The 21,288-nt window shown below is 45.1% G+C and overlaps 1 protein-coding gene across 2 annotated transcripts in view; it reads right to left on the bottom strand.

Moving 5' to 3' along the window:
• Positions 1-21,288, bottom strand: part of PDGFRL (platelet derived growth factor receptor like) — a 48,230-nt gene that overhangs the window by 5,039 nt on the left and 21,903 nt on the right. For both annotated transcript variants that reach the window (XM_029226620.1, XM_029226621.1), the window contains exons 3-4: positions 7,172-7,323; positions 2,648-2,941 (exon numbers count right to left, since the gene is read on the bottom strand). In XM_029226620.1, coding sequence (XP_029082453.1) covers positions 2,648-2,941; positions 7,172-7,323 — 446 coding nt within the window. The remainder of the gene's footprint in view (positions 1-2,647; positions 2,942-7,171; positions 7,324-21,288) is intronic.

Raw genomic sequence — 21,288 nt, 5'->3', positions numbered from 1 at the left:
TGTAATCCCTATCAAATTACCAATGGCATCTTTCACAGAATTAGAACAAAAAAATTTTACAGTTTGCATGGAAACACAAAAGACCCCAAATAGCCAAAGAAATCTTGAGAAAGAAAAATGGAGCTGGAGGAATCAGGCTCCCTGACTTCAGACTATACAAAGCTACAGTAATCAAAACAATGTGGTACTGGCACAAAAAACAGAAACATAGATCAATGGAACAGGATAGAAGGTCCAGAGATAAACCCAAGCACCTATGGTAACCTAATCTATGACAAAGGAGGTGAGAATATACAATGGAGAAAAGACAGTCTCTTCAATAAGTGGTGCTGGGAAAACTGGACAGCTACATGTAAAAGAGTGAAATTAGAACTCTCCCTAACACCGTACACAAAAATAAACTCAAAATGGATTAAAGACTTAAATGTAAGGCCAGATACTATATAACACTTAGAGGAGAGCATAGGCAGAACACTCTCTCACATAAATCACAGCAAGATCTTTTCTGATTCACCTCCTAGAGTAATAAAAATAAAAACAGAAATAAATAAATGGGACCTAATGAAACTTAAAAGCTTTTGAACAGCAAAGGAAACCATAAACAAAATGAAAAAACAACCCACAGAATGGGAGAAAATATTTGTAAATGAATCAACCGATAAGGGATTAATCTCCAAAATATAACAACAGCTCATGCAGCTCAATATCAAAAAACAAAGAACCCAGTCAAAAAATGGTCAGAAGACCTAAATAGACATTTCTCCAAAGAAGACATACAGATGGCCAAAAAGCACATAAAAAGATGCTCAACATCACTAATTATCAGAGAAATGCAAATCGAAACTACCGTGGGGTATCAACCTCACACCAGTCAGAATGGCCATCATCAAAAAATCTACAAACAATAAACGCTGGAGAGGGTGTGGAGAAATGGAAACCCTCCTACACTGTTGGTGGGAATGTAAATTGGTACAACCACTATGGAGAACAGTATGGAGGTTACTTAAAAAACTACAGACCTACTGTATGGCCCAGCAATCGCACTTCTGGGCACATATCCAGCGAAAACCATAATTCAATACACGCACCCCGATGTTCATTGCACCACTATTTACAATAGCCAAGACATGGAAGCAACATAAGTGTCCATCGACAGAAGAATGGATAAAGAAGATGTGATACATATATATATAATGGAATATTACTCAGCCATTAAAAAGAATGAAGTAATGCAATTTACAGCAACATGGATCGACCTAGAGATTGTCATACTGAGTGAAGTAAGTCAGACACAGAAAGACAAATATCGTATGATATCGCTTATATGTGGAATCTAAAAACTGGGTACAAATGAACTTATTTACAAAACAGAATCATAGATGTAAAAAACAAACCTATGGTTACCAGGGGAGAAAGCAGGGGGAGGGATAAATTGGGAGATTGGGATTGAGATATATACACTACTATATATAAAACAGACAACTAATAAGGATCTACTGTATAGCACAGGGAACTCTACTCAAGACGCTGTAATGGCCTATATGGGAAAAGAATCTTAAAAAGAGTGGATACATGTATATGTATAACTAATTCATTTTGCTGTACACCTAAAGCTAATACGGCACTGTAAATCAACTACACTCCAATAAAATTTTTTTTTAAAAATTAAAGAGCTGGCAAAGCAGAATGAGAAGGCTGTGGGAAAAGCAGGAAAAAAAATGGGACCAGGGGAGAGAGGGTTTCATGTAGGCAAAGCAGAATCTAGAAGGACAAGGACAGAAACTTGTCTGCTGGACTTAATGGCCTGGGAGGGCCTTTAGCCAAGGCTGCTTTGGTGGAGCTTAGGGGAGAAAGCTAAGGAGCATGTGGGAGGGGAGAGGACGGATGGGTACCGCGAGGGCTCTTTCAGGGAGTTTGGCTGTGATGGAGGAGAGAGATGGCTGCAGTGGAGGGTGGTTAATGGAGGGCTGAGAGGCTTATTTCGTAGCGGAGTGTGGGAGATTGTGGCCTTGTGAATAAGTCTCACGGCTGAGAACAAGGGGCATGAAGGAGCCTAAGTTCTCATCTCAGAGAGCAGCTAGCTCTGGGGCCACTCTTCCCATCACAGGGTCCCTGAGCAGGACCCCTCCACCCCACACGCAGACCACTCACCAGGCTCATGTCAGAGTTCCTCGGAGGGAGGAGAGTCATCAGTGAGGGACCACCTCCTCTCCTCCCTCACAGGGCTGGGGAGGGTGCTTTCTCTCCTGCAAGTCGGGGGAGGGAGGCCCAAGAGAACCACTTGTCAAGGGAGGGGAGGTGACGGGTGGTGCTGCAGTAGGAGAGCTGCTTGCTGGCTGACCGCGTGCCCGAAGCTCAGGCTGGAGAGCACGGGAGGTTGACATGGGGATCTGGGATCTCCATGATCAATCACACGGAGGCAGGACCAGAGTGAATGTTACAAGGACTTGAAGAGAAGGGAGTCGGGGGGAGTTGCGTTGGGGTCACGGGCAAGGAGGTAGAACGTTCTAGAAATGGCGGTGCTGCAGAGGAGCCTTTAAGAACAGCATTCTGTGCCTAATTTCCCTCCATAATTGGGAACAGCAGAACCTGATGCTGACCAGCTGGAAGTGACTGACATCTCGGCCCTGGAGGGGAGCGGGCTTACCTTCTGCATAGAGCAGCTGGTACTTGACAGAGATCTGAGACTTGCCCCCGGCCTCCGCCTTGCAGTAGACAACCCCCTGGTGGTCAGAGTGAGGTTGCAGATACACAAAGCCTCTCTTCATATCATAAACGATGTCTGTTCCGTTGGCCTGGATCTCCTTGGCCGGGAACTCCCTGTGGAGCGTGACTTTGGCCGACAGGACAGTCACTCGACAAGGAACCACAGCCTGTCTGTCCGGGTTCAAGTAGACGACATCAAAGTAACTGGGAGAAGGTACAAAGAGTTCTCCTTTCTCTGCAAAGGTGAAGACACAGCCTCATTTATTCTGGAGAAACAAGGTAACAGCACTTAAAGGGATTCTTATATTCAGGGCACAAAGATGAGGGTGGATCGGCAACATACTCGGATAATGGAGTCCTTATGAATTGAAAAGGCTATTTTAAAAAAATGCTTTTCCTTTTTTGGAAGAAGGATGTTACTTCCCATCTTCTTAAAGGAAATAAAATAGGTATTAGTTCAAGCCCAAATCAGGCCCATTGGATTGTCCCACTTAGGAAGCAGGGAAGGAGGCCGATTTCCTTGTGTTAAGAGCAGCTTTAACACCTGTGGACAATCTGCTGTGTGTCTAGAGAAGTCAGCCCCACAGCCCTTGCTTATTATCTGCCCGTTGGGAAGAATTTCCTGGCTCAGCAGAGCCTCTCTGAGACGGGCCCAGTGAGGGTGCTGGTGTCCTCTCAGCCCAGAGGACTCGTTCCTGGCAAGGTCAATGGAAAGGGAATCAAGGAGGGACATATGAGGAACCTGCTGGTCTCAGGTTCTGGGCTCTGCTTGGCTGCCACTGGGCTGGGGACCTTCAGCCATTTGCTTACACTTCTCCTGTTCCCTTTGAAATCACGCTGCATGTTCTTTAAGCTCTAGATGATGGCATTTTTATCTTATAGAAATAAGGACTGGTTTATCCATACATCCCTCAGGACAGTCAAGGGACTCTGGATTGGGTTTGGGGGGTTTTGTTTTTTGTTTTGGGCATGGCACATTAAATACTTTGTTTTCTGGATCATTCTGTGAGAGATTACACTAATATCTAAGAGAAATCTTTGAACTGAATCACACTCAACATTTATTAAATTGTCTCCCATGTTTTCCTACAATATTCCCCCCGAAACAATTATTCTTGGCTTTCTTCACTAGCCTTTGTGCCCCAGTTGTACGATTTTTTTGTTTTTTAGGTTGGGGACAGAATTCCTGGACACAATAGCAAATGTCTTCATGGGCCAAGAGTTCTTTAGCTCTGAGTGCCAGCTTCTGTAACATGGAATCATGGCTTACTGAGTCTCCATCTTTTGCAAGACTTTCCATCAGCCTGGGTGACTTGTGCCACTTCATGATAAACTGACCTTCAGGCGTAGGCGAGGGCACCTTGATCAACATCGTACCTAACACCCCTGTGTTCACACAGAATAAGTCCGTGTGGCCTTGAATGTGTCACTTCATCTCTCTGTGCTTCAACAACCCCATTTGTAAAGAGGAGAATCTGGCAGATAGTATTAAAGATCTCTTTTTAGCAAACGTATTTAAGGAATGTATGGCTGTCAGATTCAGAAACAACTTTTGTTTTAAGGTTTTATGGAGGAATCTGAACCAACGAGCAAAGCCAGTAGACGTGGACAATCCGAACTTCAGAACACAAAAATGAGGTCTTACTTCCTGTACTATAATCCATGCTTTGAAAGAAGTGACCACACCAGTTGCTTTAACAAACAGAAAAAAAATATGTATTTGCCAAGTGAATGGAGTAAGAAAGGCTGCAGGAAGAATATATGAATGAGTAAACAAATTATTATCTATGAATTAAACCTGTCAAATTTTCATTTATTCATCACTTGACATTTATTAAGCATGTACTACATAAAATATTTTATTAATTCATTTGATTATTGTAACTTGAAAAATAATAATACTGAATTTCCTTTAAAATAAAAAAAATATTTGCCATCAGTAGATTCCATCTACCAAAAAAAAGTATGTTCAAGTTTATATTTAAAATTATAGATCACATATGCCCCCCACTCAAAAAACTTAGTTAATAGGCTATAAGCTAAAATCCAAATTATAACAAACTCCACATTTGGTAAAGTGCTTGTTAATGTGGTTTTACTACATTTGTAAACTGGAGCCTATGCCTTTTCCTATGAAGAAGCCCTACTGCTGGTAATATCCTCCTCCTTGATCTGGGTAGTGGTTACATATGTACAGTTCCCTTGAGGAGCACCCACTGAGCTGTAGAGTCATGATTTGTGTATTTCCCTTTGTATACATTATACTTCAATATAAAGTTAGAGAGGGGGGAAAAACCCTCTGAGAGCCTCCTGGATGCAGACTAAATATAACATGTGGCAGTTGCTTAATCAAAAATTGCACAAATTAACCACAGTCAAAAGAAGCTTCACAGTGTTTGCAATCAAACCATAGGAAACATAAAAACATAATGAATGCCAGACTTTTCTCTGTGTGGGTGGTAGGGAAGCATATGTTCTGAAAGACTCCAGAGCCAATAGCCTCCATAACAGCCCATCCTGGTTTTCCAAACCCACCCAGTGGCTGAAAAGACACATTGCTAAACCTTATACCGAAAATCCAACCGGACTCCTAGTGCCGAGGAATAAGAAAACGATACAACGCTTTAGGTCGCGTCCCTGATCCAGGTTTCTTGAAGGTTGAAATAAATATTGATTTTTCTCAGCCTTCCTTTGATGCACAAAAGGGCTTCCGTAAGTTAAGAGGATCTACCTCCAGAACTCAGAGAACCTATGACCCTAGTGAGACAGTCTGCTTGAGGGAGGTCTTCAGTTCAAAACCTCAGCTCCAAAAACCACTATTTGGGGAAGACATGACAGTGCTAATCACCGCATAGAATTTTCATTCTGCAATTTGAAATATGGTATCATTTCTTGTCCAGAACAATAGGCTCTGTTAGTCTTCATTAGTTGCCTTTTCCACTGCTGCTTCCTGGTGTCGTATCATACTAAGGGCACATGGGCACTTCTGGGTGGCACATTCCAGAATGAGACTCAGAAGCGATGACCCATGAACAACTGTCAGCAATTCTGACGACACCATTTATGCCAGCTCGTGTGTGCCTGTCAATCTGTCCATCACCTTGTCTTAAAAGTGGGTTGAGGCAGTAAGAACATTGGATCCTGGATCAGAAAAACGGGGTTTGACTCTCTACTCCGCCACGTGAAGTCATGGAACGTGGAACACATCACCTTGCCCTGTTGCGTCTCAGCATCAGCATTATTATTTCTAAAACAGATAATTAAGTAGTTTCCACTTACTTCCTCATGGTATTGTGGAAATGAAATGAGAGGCATGTGTTTCCAGGATTGCAGAGCACCCTGCTCGTGTATCTGCTTGCCAGAGAGGAGCTCTTTGGGTAGGAGGGGAGAATGTATGAGATTTTGCTAAAGCGTTCATTAAAGGCCAGAGCCTAAGGTCATTTGAGTTGTAGACCTAAGTCACTGTGGCAGCCCCTGCCCAGACACTCAGAAAGCCTCCTGGCTTCACCTGAAATGCCTTGGACAACAGCAGCGCTAGGGCATAGCATTTGAAAGATTCCTGAAAGCTGTTCCTGACCTCTGAGCCTTGTCGGAGAACTTCTTCCTCCAAACTCTAGAATTTAGAGATCTCAGCAGAGGAAGGAGGCTGGCAAGCTACTCTCCAGGGCCCGTTTCTCCAAGTGCAAGTTCCACCTGGCAAACCCAGATCTGACCCTACAGGGGAGAAGATCTGCATATTTTCAGGCACCTCACTTGGATTCAGGCATCAGGATTGGAGCCACACAGGCTGCAGCCTTTGGGAACACTGCTCCCAAACCTCAGCTTGTAGTACTCACAAAGACAAACGCGCGGAGGCCTTTAGCCAGGCATCCTGTGACTATGGAGCTTCCGGAAAGGAGCTCATCAGAGATTGTGAGAGCACAGTGACCGAAAGTCTACAGCAACGCTGTACAATAGAGCCTTCTGTGACGATGGGTGGTCCTCTGTCCCCGCCATCCATTAGGACAGCTACAGCCACACGTGCCAGTAGAGCGCTTGAAGCATGGCGAGTGCCACCCAGGAACTGAGTTTTTAGCTTTAATTTTAACTAATCCCCATTTACATTTAAAGTCACACATGTCTAGTGGCTACAATATTGGACAATGCGGTACAGACTCTGGAACCAGACAGTTCCGGGTGCAAATCCAGGTTCAGCCACTTACTTGCAGTCTGACCTGAAGGGCTTACTTAATCTCTCTAAACCTCAACTTTCCCATTGGAAAAAAAAAAAATGATATTAGTACTGACCCTGAAGGGTTCTTGTGAGACTTACATGAAATAATTGATGTAAAGCATTGAGCCCAGAGCCTGGCAAACAGTGAGCGCTCTGATTGTACTTATTTGATAATCAGCAGACAGTGGGAACCTTTAATATGGACCAGGTCCAGAGGTCTGAAGAGTTCCACTAACGCAGCCAACCTTTTACCTGTAAAAATGATGTAGGTGGAGCCCGTTTTGGCCTCGTCCCTCCTGCAGATGTAGCCATTGCAGAGCTGCCCCCAGCAGCTGAATTCACCCGTGTCGGCTGCGGTGGAGTTGACCAGGGTCAGCTGGCCGTAGCGCTCGTGCTGCTTCACACTGTCAACAAGAGCAAAGCCGGGTCGCAGTGGGGCTGGGGCCTCGCGCCCATCTCTCCCTGCTCCATCATCCTCGCACATAAAGCCCCAGCGGCTCCAGGCAGAGTGCCCTTTCTCAGATGGCACTAATAAAAGAGTGTATTTGGGGAAAAGTGTGTTGGGCGGGGGGGTAGATGGGGGAGGCAGAGAGAAAGGCCTTTCCTAGAAGGAAGTCACGTTTTCTAAGGAGAAGACATTCTCTTCAACCTCAGGACTGGGGTTTCCTTAAGCAAAATCACTGGTGCATTGCAACGCAGCTGCACAAGTTCAGCCACAAAGCCTTGGGCAGGCATCTTGCTTTCAGCTTTCGTTTCTCATGAGTTTATTTAAATAGCAGTCAACAGGAATGAAAGCAAAACCTCTTTGATCAATAAGAATAAGGCTCTGAATACAAGCTTGGAATCTTTGAGGTGCTACATTATTAAAAATAAAAACTTCCCTTTCAGGAAAGGATGCACTGGTTGCTGAGACGCGGAGCCCCTATCATGCACCCACCTCTGGTCAAGTATTTAGAGCTTTTGGGCACTTCTCCTCTGGCCTCACACTATTATTTCTTCTTTTAATTTCTCATTTTTTAATCTCTTGTATTTTTATCTTGTTGCACGTGAATATATTTGCAACCCCCTTCAGGTCCTTTTTTGAAATGAGGAGACATAAATATTTACTATTATTAAACACTAATATTAGCCGATTGTCGTGGTAATTAATTGTATTATATGTTAGGAACCCATATGTGTCATCCTCGGGAGGGATGCCCTCCCGCACCGTGGCCTTGGCATGTGAGGATGCCAAAATAAATGGTTTCAACCTGAGGATGCATCTCAAATCCCCTCTGGGATCCACATACTTTTCTGATGTAGGCGAGATTCTCCTGTGATAGGTTTTGCAGTAACAGCACGGTCACCACTTTAAATTTAGCACGCAGCAGAATGTCTCGCTGGTTGGTCTTCAACACAGCCTGTTCTGGTCTCCGCTGAATAGCTGCTTTGCCCACCCGTTCTGCCAGGAGATGCTCTGTACTCCCACTCCCCCAACTGCCTCCTTTCAACTGAGCGGAAATCTCTCCTCCTTCAGGAAGCTTCTAATTAGAACCAACTCAGAAATCTCCCTGCTTTCTCCCAGTGATGCAATTGGCTCTGTCCTCTCACCCCTCCGACACCTCTGGCTTCCTGTTATTACGGTGGATGGTGAAAACTTTGGGGGCACGAATAGTACCCTATTTGTTTTATATTCCCTAAGCAACAAATCCGTGCGCAGTATACAGTAAAGTTTCTCTAGAAACAAGGGGACTGACATGAAATTGAACATCAGTGTTGGAACTGGAAAGAACCTTAAAAAGCAGGAATCCAAAAAAAAAAAAAAGGAGGAATCCAGTTCCCAATTTTGCATATGAGGAAACTGAGTGTCAGAGAGCAGAAGGGACTCCCCTGAGACCCACAGCTGGAGAACAGCTGAACAAAACTGTCTTCCTTAACTCAATTATGTACCCAATACACATTCATTAGATGATAAAATGCATACAAAGTACTTCATGCCATGCCCGGTTCACTGTATTTTCCTAATTATATCTTAATTACATATAACTGCAGGTTAGTAGTAGTTATTGTGAATACTACTACAACAATGAAAAGTATGCACACCCAACATCGGGGATGGCTAGCACCGCAAATAAAAACCAGTAGCCCAGGACCTCCCTGGTGGCGCAGTGGTTAAGAATCCGCCTGCCAGTGCAGGTGACATGGGTTCGAGCCCTGGTTCAGGCAGATCACACATGCTATGGAGCAACAAGCCCGTGCATCACAACTACTGAGCCTGCGCTCTAGAGCCCACGAGCCACAACTACTGAGCCCACGAGCCACAACTACTGAAGCCCACGCACCAAGAGCCCGTGCTCCGCAACAAGAGAAGCCACCGCAATGAGAAGCCCGCGCACTTCAACGAAGAGTAGCCCCTGCTCGCTGCAACTAGAGAAAGCCTGCGCGCAGCAACGAAGACCCAATGCAGCCAAAAATAAATAAATTTATTAAAAACAAAAAAACCAGTAGCCCTCAAGGATATTACAATCCAGCTGAGGAGCTAAAACTAATATACATGAAAATATCAGAGTGTAACTAAAGCGCTGCTCACAGCAAGAGCAGTAGGAATTCTGAGAAGGGATTCATCACTGCGGGTGGAAGAGGTTGAAGGCAGCTGGACTTTGAAAGGTGGAGGTGGAGGGACAGCAGGGGCTGAGAGACAGCGAGCTTGCTGGCTCCGGAGAACACAGCCCCAGGGGGCTGGGAGGGACCCGCTCTGCTCATTTCACTGCCGTGTCCCCAGTGCATGGTGGGTAGAAGGCACTCAGTGCTGATTTGGGGATTTAATCCATTAATTACAGAAGGAGATGGAGGGAGGGGGTTGGAGTCACAGGGTATGTGGTTGAGAACAGCGAGAGGGGTACACATTTCACTCACCAGGCAGCAGGGACCGCCCTCGGTCTGGGAGGTGGGAAGCGCTGGGCCCACCTTAGCCAGGGTACGAGTGGGGAGAACAGGCATGGGAGAGGCAGGGGGAGGAGGGAGAGGGAGAGGCCATTACTGGGGTGAAGAGCAAGCACTGGGGCCAGGCTGGGTGTTGGCAGTGGAATGGAAGTGAATACAAGGCTTGCTTTCTTGGGGAAGAGTTATGACAGACTGGGTATAAGAGGTGGAAGAAAGACACATGAAGAATGACCACTTGATCTGTATTTCCACGCGGTGGAAAGAATGAGGTTTTAACTGACTAAGATGGAATAGCTGAGAAGAGAAAGGAGATGGGGCTGACCAAATAATAGATTCACTACTGGAGATTTTGAATTTGTGATAAAATGTGGGTCAGGTAAGTGTGGATGTTGTGTGGTGTCATTGGAAATACAGGCCGGGCACAGAGGAGGTAAAACAGCTCTAGATTTGTATTTGCGGGAATCGTCTGCAGTGGGTACGGGCAGCAGCTAAGGAATGAATGAACTCAATAAGGAAAAGTGTGGAGAAGAAAGAGAAGGCTGAGGACAAAATCTAGAGCCAAATCGGGGCGAGTAGGAAAAGTAGAGGTGGATGGAGGGGAAAAGTAGAATCAGCAATGAAAGAAGAATCAGGAAGGGGGATCATCAAGGAGAAAGATTCAAGGGCTTCCCTGGTGGCGCAGTAGTTGAGAGTCCGCCTGCCGATGCAGGGGACACGGGTTCGTGCCCCGGTCCGGGAAGATCCCACATGCTGCGGAGCGGCTGGGCCCGTGAGCCATGGCCGCTGAGCCTGCGCGTCCGGAGCCTGTGCTCCGCAGCGGGAGAGGCCACGACAGTGAGAGGCCCGCGTACCGCAAAAAAAAAAAAAAAAAAAAAGATTCAAGAAATTGATGGTTAATGCCTTTCAGAGAGATTCATGACCACATACACACACACTTCATCTGGCAGAATGAAAGTCTCTGGCAACCAAGATAGTAATTTCAGTTGTGAGGATGGAGCTTGATTTCAGCAGATAAAAGCTGCAAAGGTGGACAGACAATGGAGGTGAAAATCTTCCCAGGTGGAACATAACATCCGGCCACATTCCCTATGGAGCTCAGACCCCAGGGTACGAAATCAGTAAGTGATCAATAAATGTACTGAGCACCCTCTGTGGGCCCAGCATGTCCTAGCACGGGAGTAATAGAAATTGTAAGATGCCATTCCTACCAGGAAAGAAACTGCACACATAAAAAGGTAGCACCTGGGGCTAACCCTACCACCATGCTGTATCTTTAGCAGGATTGGGGGTGGAAGGAAGGAAATGCACTGGAAACCATTTCTGGATTTTTCCACCCCCTCTTTTTGTAAACAATGTAAAACAGGAAACAAATTATTTAGCAGGATTACAGTTTAAATGCCTGGATTTAAAATGTCCATTTCTACTAATGGGCTCACATAGTCCAAGCAGCAGGCTACCCAAGGGGTTGGGATGTGACCTCAGGCCTCTGGGGGTAGAGTCTCCACCAGGAGGTGAAGACGAGGATTCACTGAGTCCTGCAGAGCCCGGTCCCAAGATGCTTCAACCGTAGACCCTCCCTCCTCCTGTAGCTACTTCACAGATCCCTGGGGATGGAAGAAGTGCAAGATGTGAAGTTTGAGTGGAGCTTTTAAAAAAAAAAAGGTGCTGCAACAAAAACAGACTGACAGACATAGAGGACAGACTTGTGGTTGCCAAGGTGGGGTGGGGAGGGGAGGGAAGGATTGGGAGCTTGGGATTAGCAGAGGCAAACTATTAGACATAGAATGGATAAACAACAAGGTCCTACTGTATAGCACAGGAAACTATATTCAATATCCTGGAATAAACCATAATGGAAAAGAATATGAAAAAGAATATATATATGTACAACTGAGTCACCTTGCTATACAGAAGAAATTAACACAACATTGTAAATCAACTATACTTCAATAAATTTTTTAAAAAACTAGAGAATCACTCTGAAAAAAAATTAAAAAAATAAAAAGAGGTGCTGCAACAAATTGCCCCCCTAAAAAATGTAAAGCAGAATTTACATTAATTGGAGGCAGCTCTGAACACCCCAGTACATCAGCTCACCCCAAACATTTTTATTCCAAACCAGCACTTCCAGACCTGACCCACAGTGAACTATGATGGACAAATCCAGGTTTCAAAGAGTATTTGTCCAAACTTTAGAATTGTGTGTATGTGTGTCTTCCAATGGGCTACCCTGGCCTTTACATACACAGCGTCCATCCCCATCGGTGGAGGCTGGAAACTTCGTGTATGTAGCCCAGCCTACTCTTTTCTGGAGGGGACCATGTCATGGGATGGCACAGAGGAGGGGACTGATGGCTCCCAAAGTCAGGGGGAAGTGACCAGGTGACAATGGTGGGGTCATCCACACTCCTGTCCTTCCCCCAGACTCTATAAGACAAGCGTGGGAGGTGAGCCCTGGGTTCCAAGATAATCAGTTCATTGGTTCCATAAATAGTCAATTAGTGCAAATGAAATGGGAGTATTGGGAGGAGAGAGGCAGGGACACAATGATGTCTGAAGAGTTCCCTGCTCTCCAGTTCCTTCATGCAAAGTGCCCTGGGCATTCCAAGGAGGGTGACCAGGACAAGCTTCAAGACAGAGAGTTTCAACATGCACCAAACAGAGGGTGTATGTTCCCAGGGAAGGAGATCCCTGAAAGGAGACCAAGGCAGGTTCAATTCATAACAAAGACAGTTGGGCTGGAAGGCAGGTGGCCAGAGGACTGGGGTGACAAGCAGCATTCACATGAGGTATAAGGTCATAGACTTTGGAGCCACACTGATAGGATTCAAATCCCAGCTCCACCAGGACCTTCAGACTCCTTATCTAGAGCTCACGCCTTCCAGTCCGGCTGCACCTACAGACTCCTAGTAACAACAACAACAATATCTAACACTTATGGAGGGCATTAGGCCAAGCTCTTCAAGTTCGCTCAAGACTTAGATCAGAGCCTGGCACAGGGCAAGAGCTCACTATGTTTTAGACGTTGTCACTGTGACGGGCCTCACGACCGCATCAGGATGGAGGTACTGTCTCCCCCTCTTATGACGAAGACGCTGAAACTTACAAAGTACTTTATCCAAAGTTTCCCAGCTCTAAGTGGTAGAGCTTCTAATCTAGTGTCATGTAGACTCGGGTTACGAATGTTTGTAAATGAAAAGGACATGGATTTCCATCCTACCGAAATGAAATGAACGGAAGGAGTTTTGACTGAGAAATGGTGCCTCTATCTAGCTTGTAAATCTTGTTAAATATTGTCACACACACACCCCCCAAAAAAACTCCTCAAACCTGGAAGATCTGATTAAATTAGCTCAGTATTATTCATGACACCCGCTTTTCTATTTAAATGGACAATTAGCCATTCAGCAAGTGGTTGAAGGAAACAAGGGCAGCAAAACAACCAGTTATTACCATTATAACTGACAGCACCGAAGGTACACGTTACTCTTTCTCAATCCCATGGGATGGTGATGAGGAAACTACGACTCATAATTAAAATCTAGGTAGTGCTTAACACGTAGTAAGTACTGTTTCAAGCCCTTTGCACATTTGGACTGATTTCATCCTCAGAACAGCCCTGAGAGTTAGGTGCTATTATTATACCCATTGTCGTAGGTGAGCAAACTGAGGTTAGGTAGCTTTCCCAAGTCAGTGTTGGAGTCCCAGGAGGAGTAGTTGAAGATCAATTTAAATAACTTTCCTAGGGCCACCCAACTATATGATCCCAGATATTCTGCCTTGGGAGACTCTGTGATGACTTCATTGCATAAAACAGAAAGGTAGGGAAGACGGTGAAAAGATGAAATCAGACCTAGAGACTGTCATACAGAGTGAAGTAAGGCAGAAAGAGAAAAACAAATACCATATGCTAACACATATATATGGAATCTAAAAAAAGAAAGAAAAAAAATGGTCAGAAGAACCTAGGGGCAAGATGGGAATAAAGATGCAGACTTACTAGAGAATGGACTTGAGGATACGGGGAGGGGGAAGGGTAAGCTGAAACAAAGGGAGATCAGCTCGGTGCTTTGTGACCACCTAGAGGGGTGGGATAGGGAGGGTGGGAGGGAGGGAGATGCAAGAGGGAAAAGATATGGGGACATATGTATATGTATAATTGATTCACTTTGTTATAAAGCAGAAACTAACACACCATTGTAAAGAAATTATACTCCAATAAAGATGTTAAAAAAATAAAGATGGCTTCAAAAACAAAAAAGATGTAATCAAATATCCTCCTTATTCAAATAACATTCATTTCAGAATCATAAATTATTTATTAGCTTCTGCTACATGCAAGGAACGGTGCCAAGCATCAAGGGAGATAAAGATTAGTGAGTATTTGCTTGTCATGTTTCCAGTGTGTGTACAGGGCCTGTGTTTACTCTAAGGCTCCTTTTAAGAATGTGTCAGAAAATAATTGCTCCACCATATGCTGGGAATGGAGCCACATCAACAGAGTACAAATCCTGGGTAAAATATATCAAAGCTCCACAGTTATGACCAAAAAAAAAAAAAAAGATGAAAAGAAATATGTATGAGGAGCTAGTAGAGAGCCCAATATGTAAACTGAGGAACTTCAAAGTGAATATAGTTCCAATATCAGAAATTAAGCTGAAATACATCTATCTTTCTAGATATCTGTCTGTCTGCATATTTGAATACTGTCCAAGGACGTACTCAAAACCCTGGCAATATAACTACAGTACTTCTATCCCAACAACAGCTTATGTGAATGTATATGAAATGTGACTTGGGTCTTTTCTATTACAATGACTTATGCCAGATTCCTCTGTGCTATTTAAAAAGAAGTTATAGTAGGCATTTTTCAACTGGTTCACAGGAGCTCACATTCATGATGTCCCTCCAGCCCTGCCAGCCTCTCTCTCATTCTCCAGCTCCTTTCCTGGACACCCACCCCACTCTGACCGCTGTACTGGAATGTTCCCTTTCTCTTCCCACCCCACCTCTTCCAGCCTGCTGGCGGCATCTCTCCTTTTTGCCTCTCTTGCCAACCCATCTGGCTTCTTTACAAAGGAAAAGTTCCTCTTCCTCCTTCAGAGATTTCCAGATCTTAAGAAAACAAGGCATGGATATCCCTTTAACACCACAAGCCCACACCAGGCCTGATACACCAGAGGTTAACCAAACAGAAAACCCTGTCAGGCCACCTAGAATAATGTGCACAGCCACATGCTATAAAGGCAACACAATATAAAACTCACCTCCAGATTTTTAAAGTACCAATGAGCCATCCCTGATTATACATTTGCAGGTCATCCATTCTGCAGTTTTTTTTGTTTTGTTTTTTGTTTGTTTTGTTTTTTGCGGTATGCGGGCCTCTCACTGGTGTGGCCTCTCCCGTCGCAGAGCATGGGCTCCGGACGCGTAGGCTCAGCGGCATGTGGGATCTTCCCGGACTGGGGCACGAACCGGTGTCCCCTGCATTGGCCAGCGGACTCTCAACCACTGAGCCACCAGGGAAGCCCCATTCTGCAGTTTTTTAAGCAGTTTAACTTGCTTTGCTTTTCTTACAGTTTTTCTTCTCTTATGACAAATTAATACGTGCTCATTTAATTTAGAAAGTTAGAAACCCCATGGATCAGTTAAAAAAAAAAAAGGAAGGTCACTGAAAATCTGAAGACACACTGTCAACACTGTAAGTGGGGAATCTTCAATTTTATCTAGATCTTGATGTCAACATCGACTCTACGTCTCTCTTCCATTCCTTACGTTCTATGAGCCTATAAATCGATCCTTCTAGAAGAATGTTTCAGATGCTCTACAAAACCATCAGATTACTTTCCTAAGAACCATTTTATTATCTCCTCCAGCTTTACGACACAAGCAGCTCCCAGTGTGCACAGAATCGAATGCCACCGCCTTTGCCTGGAATCCAAGGCTCCTATGCTCTCCCAACACCTCCATCGTGGACCCTCCTCTCCATCCAACCCAACTCCTCACCCACCCAGACATATCCGTTCGTTTCCATCCCAGCCCTCCAGCCATCTCTTTACCTCTGAAAGGCTCTCTTCTTTTTCCATCTGACCTAAACCTCATTATTCTTTCAAGTTCTATTCTTGGGAAGACCTTTTATGGTTGGTGGTATTTGTAAAATGGTGGTCAAGAGCATGCACTGAGTCAGATTTCCTTGGTTCGATCCTGCCTCCACTACTTACTGGCTCTGTGACCATGAACAAGTTATTTTACTTTACTTGTGCTCAATTTCCTCATCTGAGGCAGGGAGATTAATCATCCTTACCTTCTAGGGTTGTTATGAGAATTTAGTTAGTTAATAAATGTACAAGATCCTGGAAAGATGCTGGCACAGAGTAAGTGCTCACAAAGTTTAGGTGCTATTGGGGTTGCCCTAGTACACACTGATCTAAGCTTCTTCTCGCACTCTGCACTTGATCCCTTTATCACTGTGTGTGTGTGTGTACACATACACACATACTGCTTAGTATGTAACCGTTTCAACTTCCTATTATATTTCCCTAGTGAAATGATCCTTCTTAAGCAGGAATCAGGAACACGTCTCACGCTTGTCTGTGTCACTCACGGTCTTCTACATGGCGTGATGTAATGCAGACAGCAGTTACAGGTGACCATGTGCGGAACAGAATAGAATTCACATGGGTTGAATTCTTGTCCAAGGGTCCTAACTCCTTGGTCCCCATATCATCTAACTCACGTCAGATTAAGTACAAGTTCCAGGGTCATTTTGGAACCAGAAGGGACCTTACAGATCATCTGGTTGAATCCCTCATTTCACAGAGATCCAGTGACTCACCCAAGGTCACAGAGCCAGTAGTAAGAGCTGGGAATGGAATCCTTGGGAAGTCCTGGAAAAGAATCTGCCATGCTTCCCACCGTGCATTGGAAAGGAAGCATGTGTCTATTATTTCAAATACCTAACCAAATCCTGACCAAATGAGTGACGTAGAGGAAGTGTGCAGTGATGGCAAAAGATAACTTAGCAGATGTGTGTGCTCCATGTAGAGAAACTCATAGAAATAACAAGTAAAGCATTGTTGTCACGTAATTTTGGTGAGGTCAGATTTTAAACCTGGCCCCCATATGATTCCGTGTATGGGGTAATTTATGTTAACAACTTCCATTATTACATTTCTGGTAATTCTAATTTCACTGTGTAGAATAAGGCCATCAGCACTTCTTTGGCAGGAGGTCACATGAAAAGAGATCTTCCGGTTCTGCTGAGCTGAATGCTCGTGGCCACGCCTTCAGGGAAGAATAGGCCCAGGAAGAGGAGTGACAGGAGACAATGGAGCAAGCCTCCACCACCCTTGTTAGGAAAACAAGCTGTGGGTTACTAATGGGCTGGCATTTGGCCACAATGGGCGTATTGTGGCCAAGTTATAATAGTGAATGCAGAGGCTGTGGGCTGACCTCATTCGCACCTGGCACAGTGGATTCACAGCCCAGAGAGTGAGGCACCAAATCTCCCACCTTGTCAATGTATTCAAGGCGCCCACTCCTCCTGAGGCCACTCGGATGGCATATCTTCTGAGCAAACATCAGAAACGTAAGAAATAGACAGATTTCTTGGTGTAGAGACTAGAGGGGCCTTGGGAATTAAGTTCAAGTCTAATTTACTTTCACTAAAAGCTGTGCAAACTTGAGAAAGCCCCTAGCCTCTGGGTGGGTGGGTGGGGGTCTAACCTAGTCCCTTATAAAATGTAGGGTCCAGGGCTTCCCTGGTGGCACAGTGGTTGAGAGTCCACCTGCCGATGCAGGGGACGCGGGTTCGTGCCCCAGTCTGGGAGGATCCCACATGCCGCGGAGCGGCTGAGCCGGCGTGTCCGGAGCCTGTGCTCCGCAATGGGAGAGCCCACACCAGTGAGAGGCCCGCGTACCACCAAAAAAAAAAAAAAAACAAAAAAACTGGTCTCCTACAGTTAGGTAACCAATCACTCAGTGAATCAACCTGCCTGTCCAGCCCGTGCTGACAGCTGCCTTCTCTCCTCCCATGGGCCCCGCACACTCACACTGGACCACAGGCTGTAACTGGGTCTGGGATGTATGTCATTTATTCCACGAGTTCATAAGCTGCTTGTGGTCAGGGCCACTTCTGGTTTTCTTCTCACATATACCTTCCTGACTTAGTGGACTGTCTTTATGTATAAATTAGTCTAACTACAACTCCGCCTATTACTCTCAAGCTGTGACACACCCTGCAGTCACCCCTTCTGCTTTTATACGGACACTTCCTGTCCTCAACCTCTTCCTCCACGACGCCCACCAGCCGATGCCACATCACATGCCATTCTGTGAGCCCCCTCTGTAAACGAAGTGCATGAGAGCATGTTCTCTCCTGTATCAACTTTGCTTGGTACCCAGGGTCCATCACCCCTGCCTTGTCCTAGTGACCAAGTCAAGTTCGTAAAGAAGAGCAGGGTTGTTACAAGGAAGGGTGAGCTTGCGCTGTGTGATCTCCCCTCCGCGGCAGGTGGGCCACCGGATGGAAGCTGAGCGCTAAGCGGTGGGTGGGGTTAGGAGCCAGGCTTCGGCAGTAAAGTAGCACGTGCTCTGAAAGGCAGAGTTCAGGGCAAAATTAGGATCCAGTACAAAAGGCAGTCTGAACAGAGGATCTGATCACTAAAGCACCAAACAAGAGGAGATAGCAGGATCCTGAGGCCCCAGGGCAGAGGGAACAGGTCGGAACGTGGGATGGGATGTACCGGGCAGATTCCCAAGGGCAGCAACTTCACGCCTGCCTCTGTGGGTGGATGTCTCTGCTAAAGCAGCCAAGCCAGAGACTAGAGGCCAAGCTCTGACATCTTAGTTTTGCTGTTTTTTTTTCTTTTCCTTATAAAGTACCATTCTCTACAGCTGTATACCATGTATACCAGGGGACATAAAAGTTCCCATAGCTTATCCTTTATTCCTCTTTGCTTGCTTCCTCCTCTGACATACCTCACAAAATGGTTTTATTTACAGTTTGCCTATTTAGATACTTGGCAGAAAATTATCATGCTACGGCAACTTCCATCTTCACTTTTGCGCATTAAATCCTAAACCTCACTCACATCTATACACATTTTTTAAGGCAGGGTTCACTCGTAAAATACATGCAATCACTTCATAGTATACTGTAAACAATGTTGCATTTTGCAACAGTCTCCAAAATTACCAATGACATATAATTTGTGGTATGCCTGTAGTGTCTTCGGTTTGACGCGTTAACTTGACTTTACGATCATCATCGTACTGTATTTGAATGCAGTGCAGCACATCTGGGATAAGCAAACCTGGACTTCACCAGAATGCTCAAGAAATTGAATGTTTCGGTGTCTTTTACAATAAGATCAGAAAACATTTCCCTCCCCAAACTGAATAATGCACTTCAACCCATTTCCCCACCTTGATGACTCGTAGACTGAGGACAGCTGGAGTATCACAGGACCATACGTCTGGATATGAGTATGCACTCCATGGCATCATGGACGTCTAGAGTTTGTATGAGATTGAAATACATGTCTGAAACAATTTTTAAAAACAAACTTCCTGAAAACCTGGCTGTTTTCTTGTGACTCACCTCCTTTGGGTACAATCTTGTGAATAAAAATAACTCGCCTTTATAGAGATGGCTTAGCGCGTGTGCCAATGCTTTACTTGCATGACCTCATTCTATCCTGACAACTACGAGGCTGGTTCTATTATTGCTCCCCTTCCCACCACTCATGTCTGAATGGAACAGGCCGTGTTTTTCTGCAACCTGAACACTGTCGGAACATCTAGTACGCCTGGAGACGTCTTGCATCCTGCCACGCCCACAAATCCATCTCTGGGGAGATGTTGCCGTGGCTGGCGCTGGTGCCACTGAGTCTGGGAAGAGAGGGCTCTACCTTCAGGGCAGGATAAGTCATTTATTTTGAACCCGACTGTTTTCTGGGGGTAGACATCCATCTGAAAGTAAATATCAGGGTAGACTTTCAATCTCCCACAGCAAACTGGACCCAAAGGGCACCTCCAGGTAAGTAGGAAAGCAAAGGGAGGGTGCCAAGATTTTCATGGAACCTCATCATCTTTGTCTGTCCTGCTCAGAAAATGAAGTGAAACGAGCTTTGAAGGAAAGTGAGTTTGAATTAAAAAGACACCTGCACAGCAATATGAATGTACCTGCCACTGAACTGCACACTTAAAAAGGGTTAAAATGGTAGAGTCCGTGTTCACCAAACATAAACATCAGATTATGTTTGGCAAACGTTGAATAATAAAATTAAATAAATTGAAGGAAAAAACCAAACTAAAATAAAATAAATTGAAGGGAAAAAATAAAGACCTCTTCCTTAGTACAGCACCAGAGTACGAAGGACAATATTTACCAAAGTCTGCGCAGATTCTTTCTTGACAGTGGGATTTTTCTGTTTACAAACACTTGCTAACATCATTCTCTTTTTCTTTTGAAATGCCCCCAGACCACCCCTCCCGGAGGCAGGATTAGACTGGCCCGGAGCCCACTGTCTGCTTCCTCCGCCCACCCTCCCTTTGTGTTGTCTGTGGGTGGATAAACCATTGCCAACTTCGGCCAAACGAACGGCCCTCCCTTCTCTCTAGAAGCTATTTATTGTTTTCAGAGGAACCAGCCATCAAAGAGATCTCCTGTACTCCGTCCACTCCTCCGAACTTCCAGCTCTTGATTGAGAAATGCTAACATCTGACCAGACACCACAGAAACATCCTGAAAGACGATGCCTGGACCTGGTTTTCCAGAGGGCAGCCCGGGCTTTCTTTATGAGCACATCAGCCAGCTTGTCTTCACTGCTGTGACATGGCTAACTGTCTAGCTTAAATCTCCAGCGCCCCCCTGTTCTTACCCAGCACTGATTTATACTTCAGCCATCATCCAGGCCCCTAAGTTGCTTCTTCTTTTCTTCCTTGGCTCCATTTTGCGCCAAGAATTCCCCTGCTCTAAACTCTGCGAGTGTGTTTTGCTGAGACTGAAGAAGCAAAATGTTTCCAGAGAAGATGGAAATGGATGGTGTTGATCGCTCAACCAGAGGTTGGATCATATAGTCCAGAACATTCTTCTATGAATGTTTTTTATGCTATCAACAAAATGAAAAAATATGTATATGTGGTGAAAAAATGTTAGGTCCAAGGATATGTCTGTAGACCCCAGTTTGTGGAAAACAGGTACAGGGTGTTTGGAGGGAGACTGCGTCCACCTGAGGCTGGGAAGTGATGCTGTCTTTTCCTAAAGACAGTGAGGACAGAGTAGCAGCCCTCACACTGTGCAGTACAGCCCTCTGTACTTTCTAAGTGTGTCATTTATAAAGGCTTTAAGTCAACGGCTCACAAGTGCCCTTAGATTTCACACTGAATCCCTCAGTGTGGCTGACAAGGCCTCCCCTGGCCAGACTCCTTCCAGCATCCACTCT

Source organism: Monodon monoceros, unplaced genomic scaffold, assembly GCF_005190385.1.
Source record: "Monodon monoceros isolate NGI ecotype Baffin Bay Population unplaced genomic scaffold, NGI_Narwhal_1 Super_Scaffold_17, whole genome shotgun sequence".
NCBI lineage: Eukaryota > Metazoa > Chordata > Mammalia > Artiodactyla > Monodontidae > Monodon > Monodon monoceros.
The sequence above is the reverse complement of the archived record's forward strand: the minus strand, read 5'-3'. Positions and strand labels throughout refer to the sequence as shown.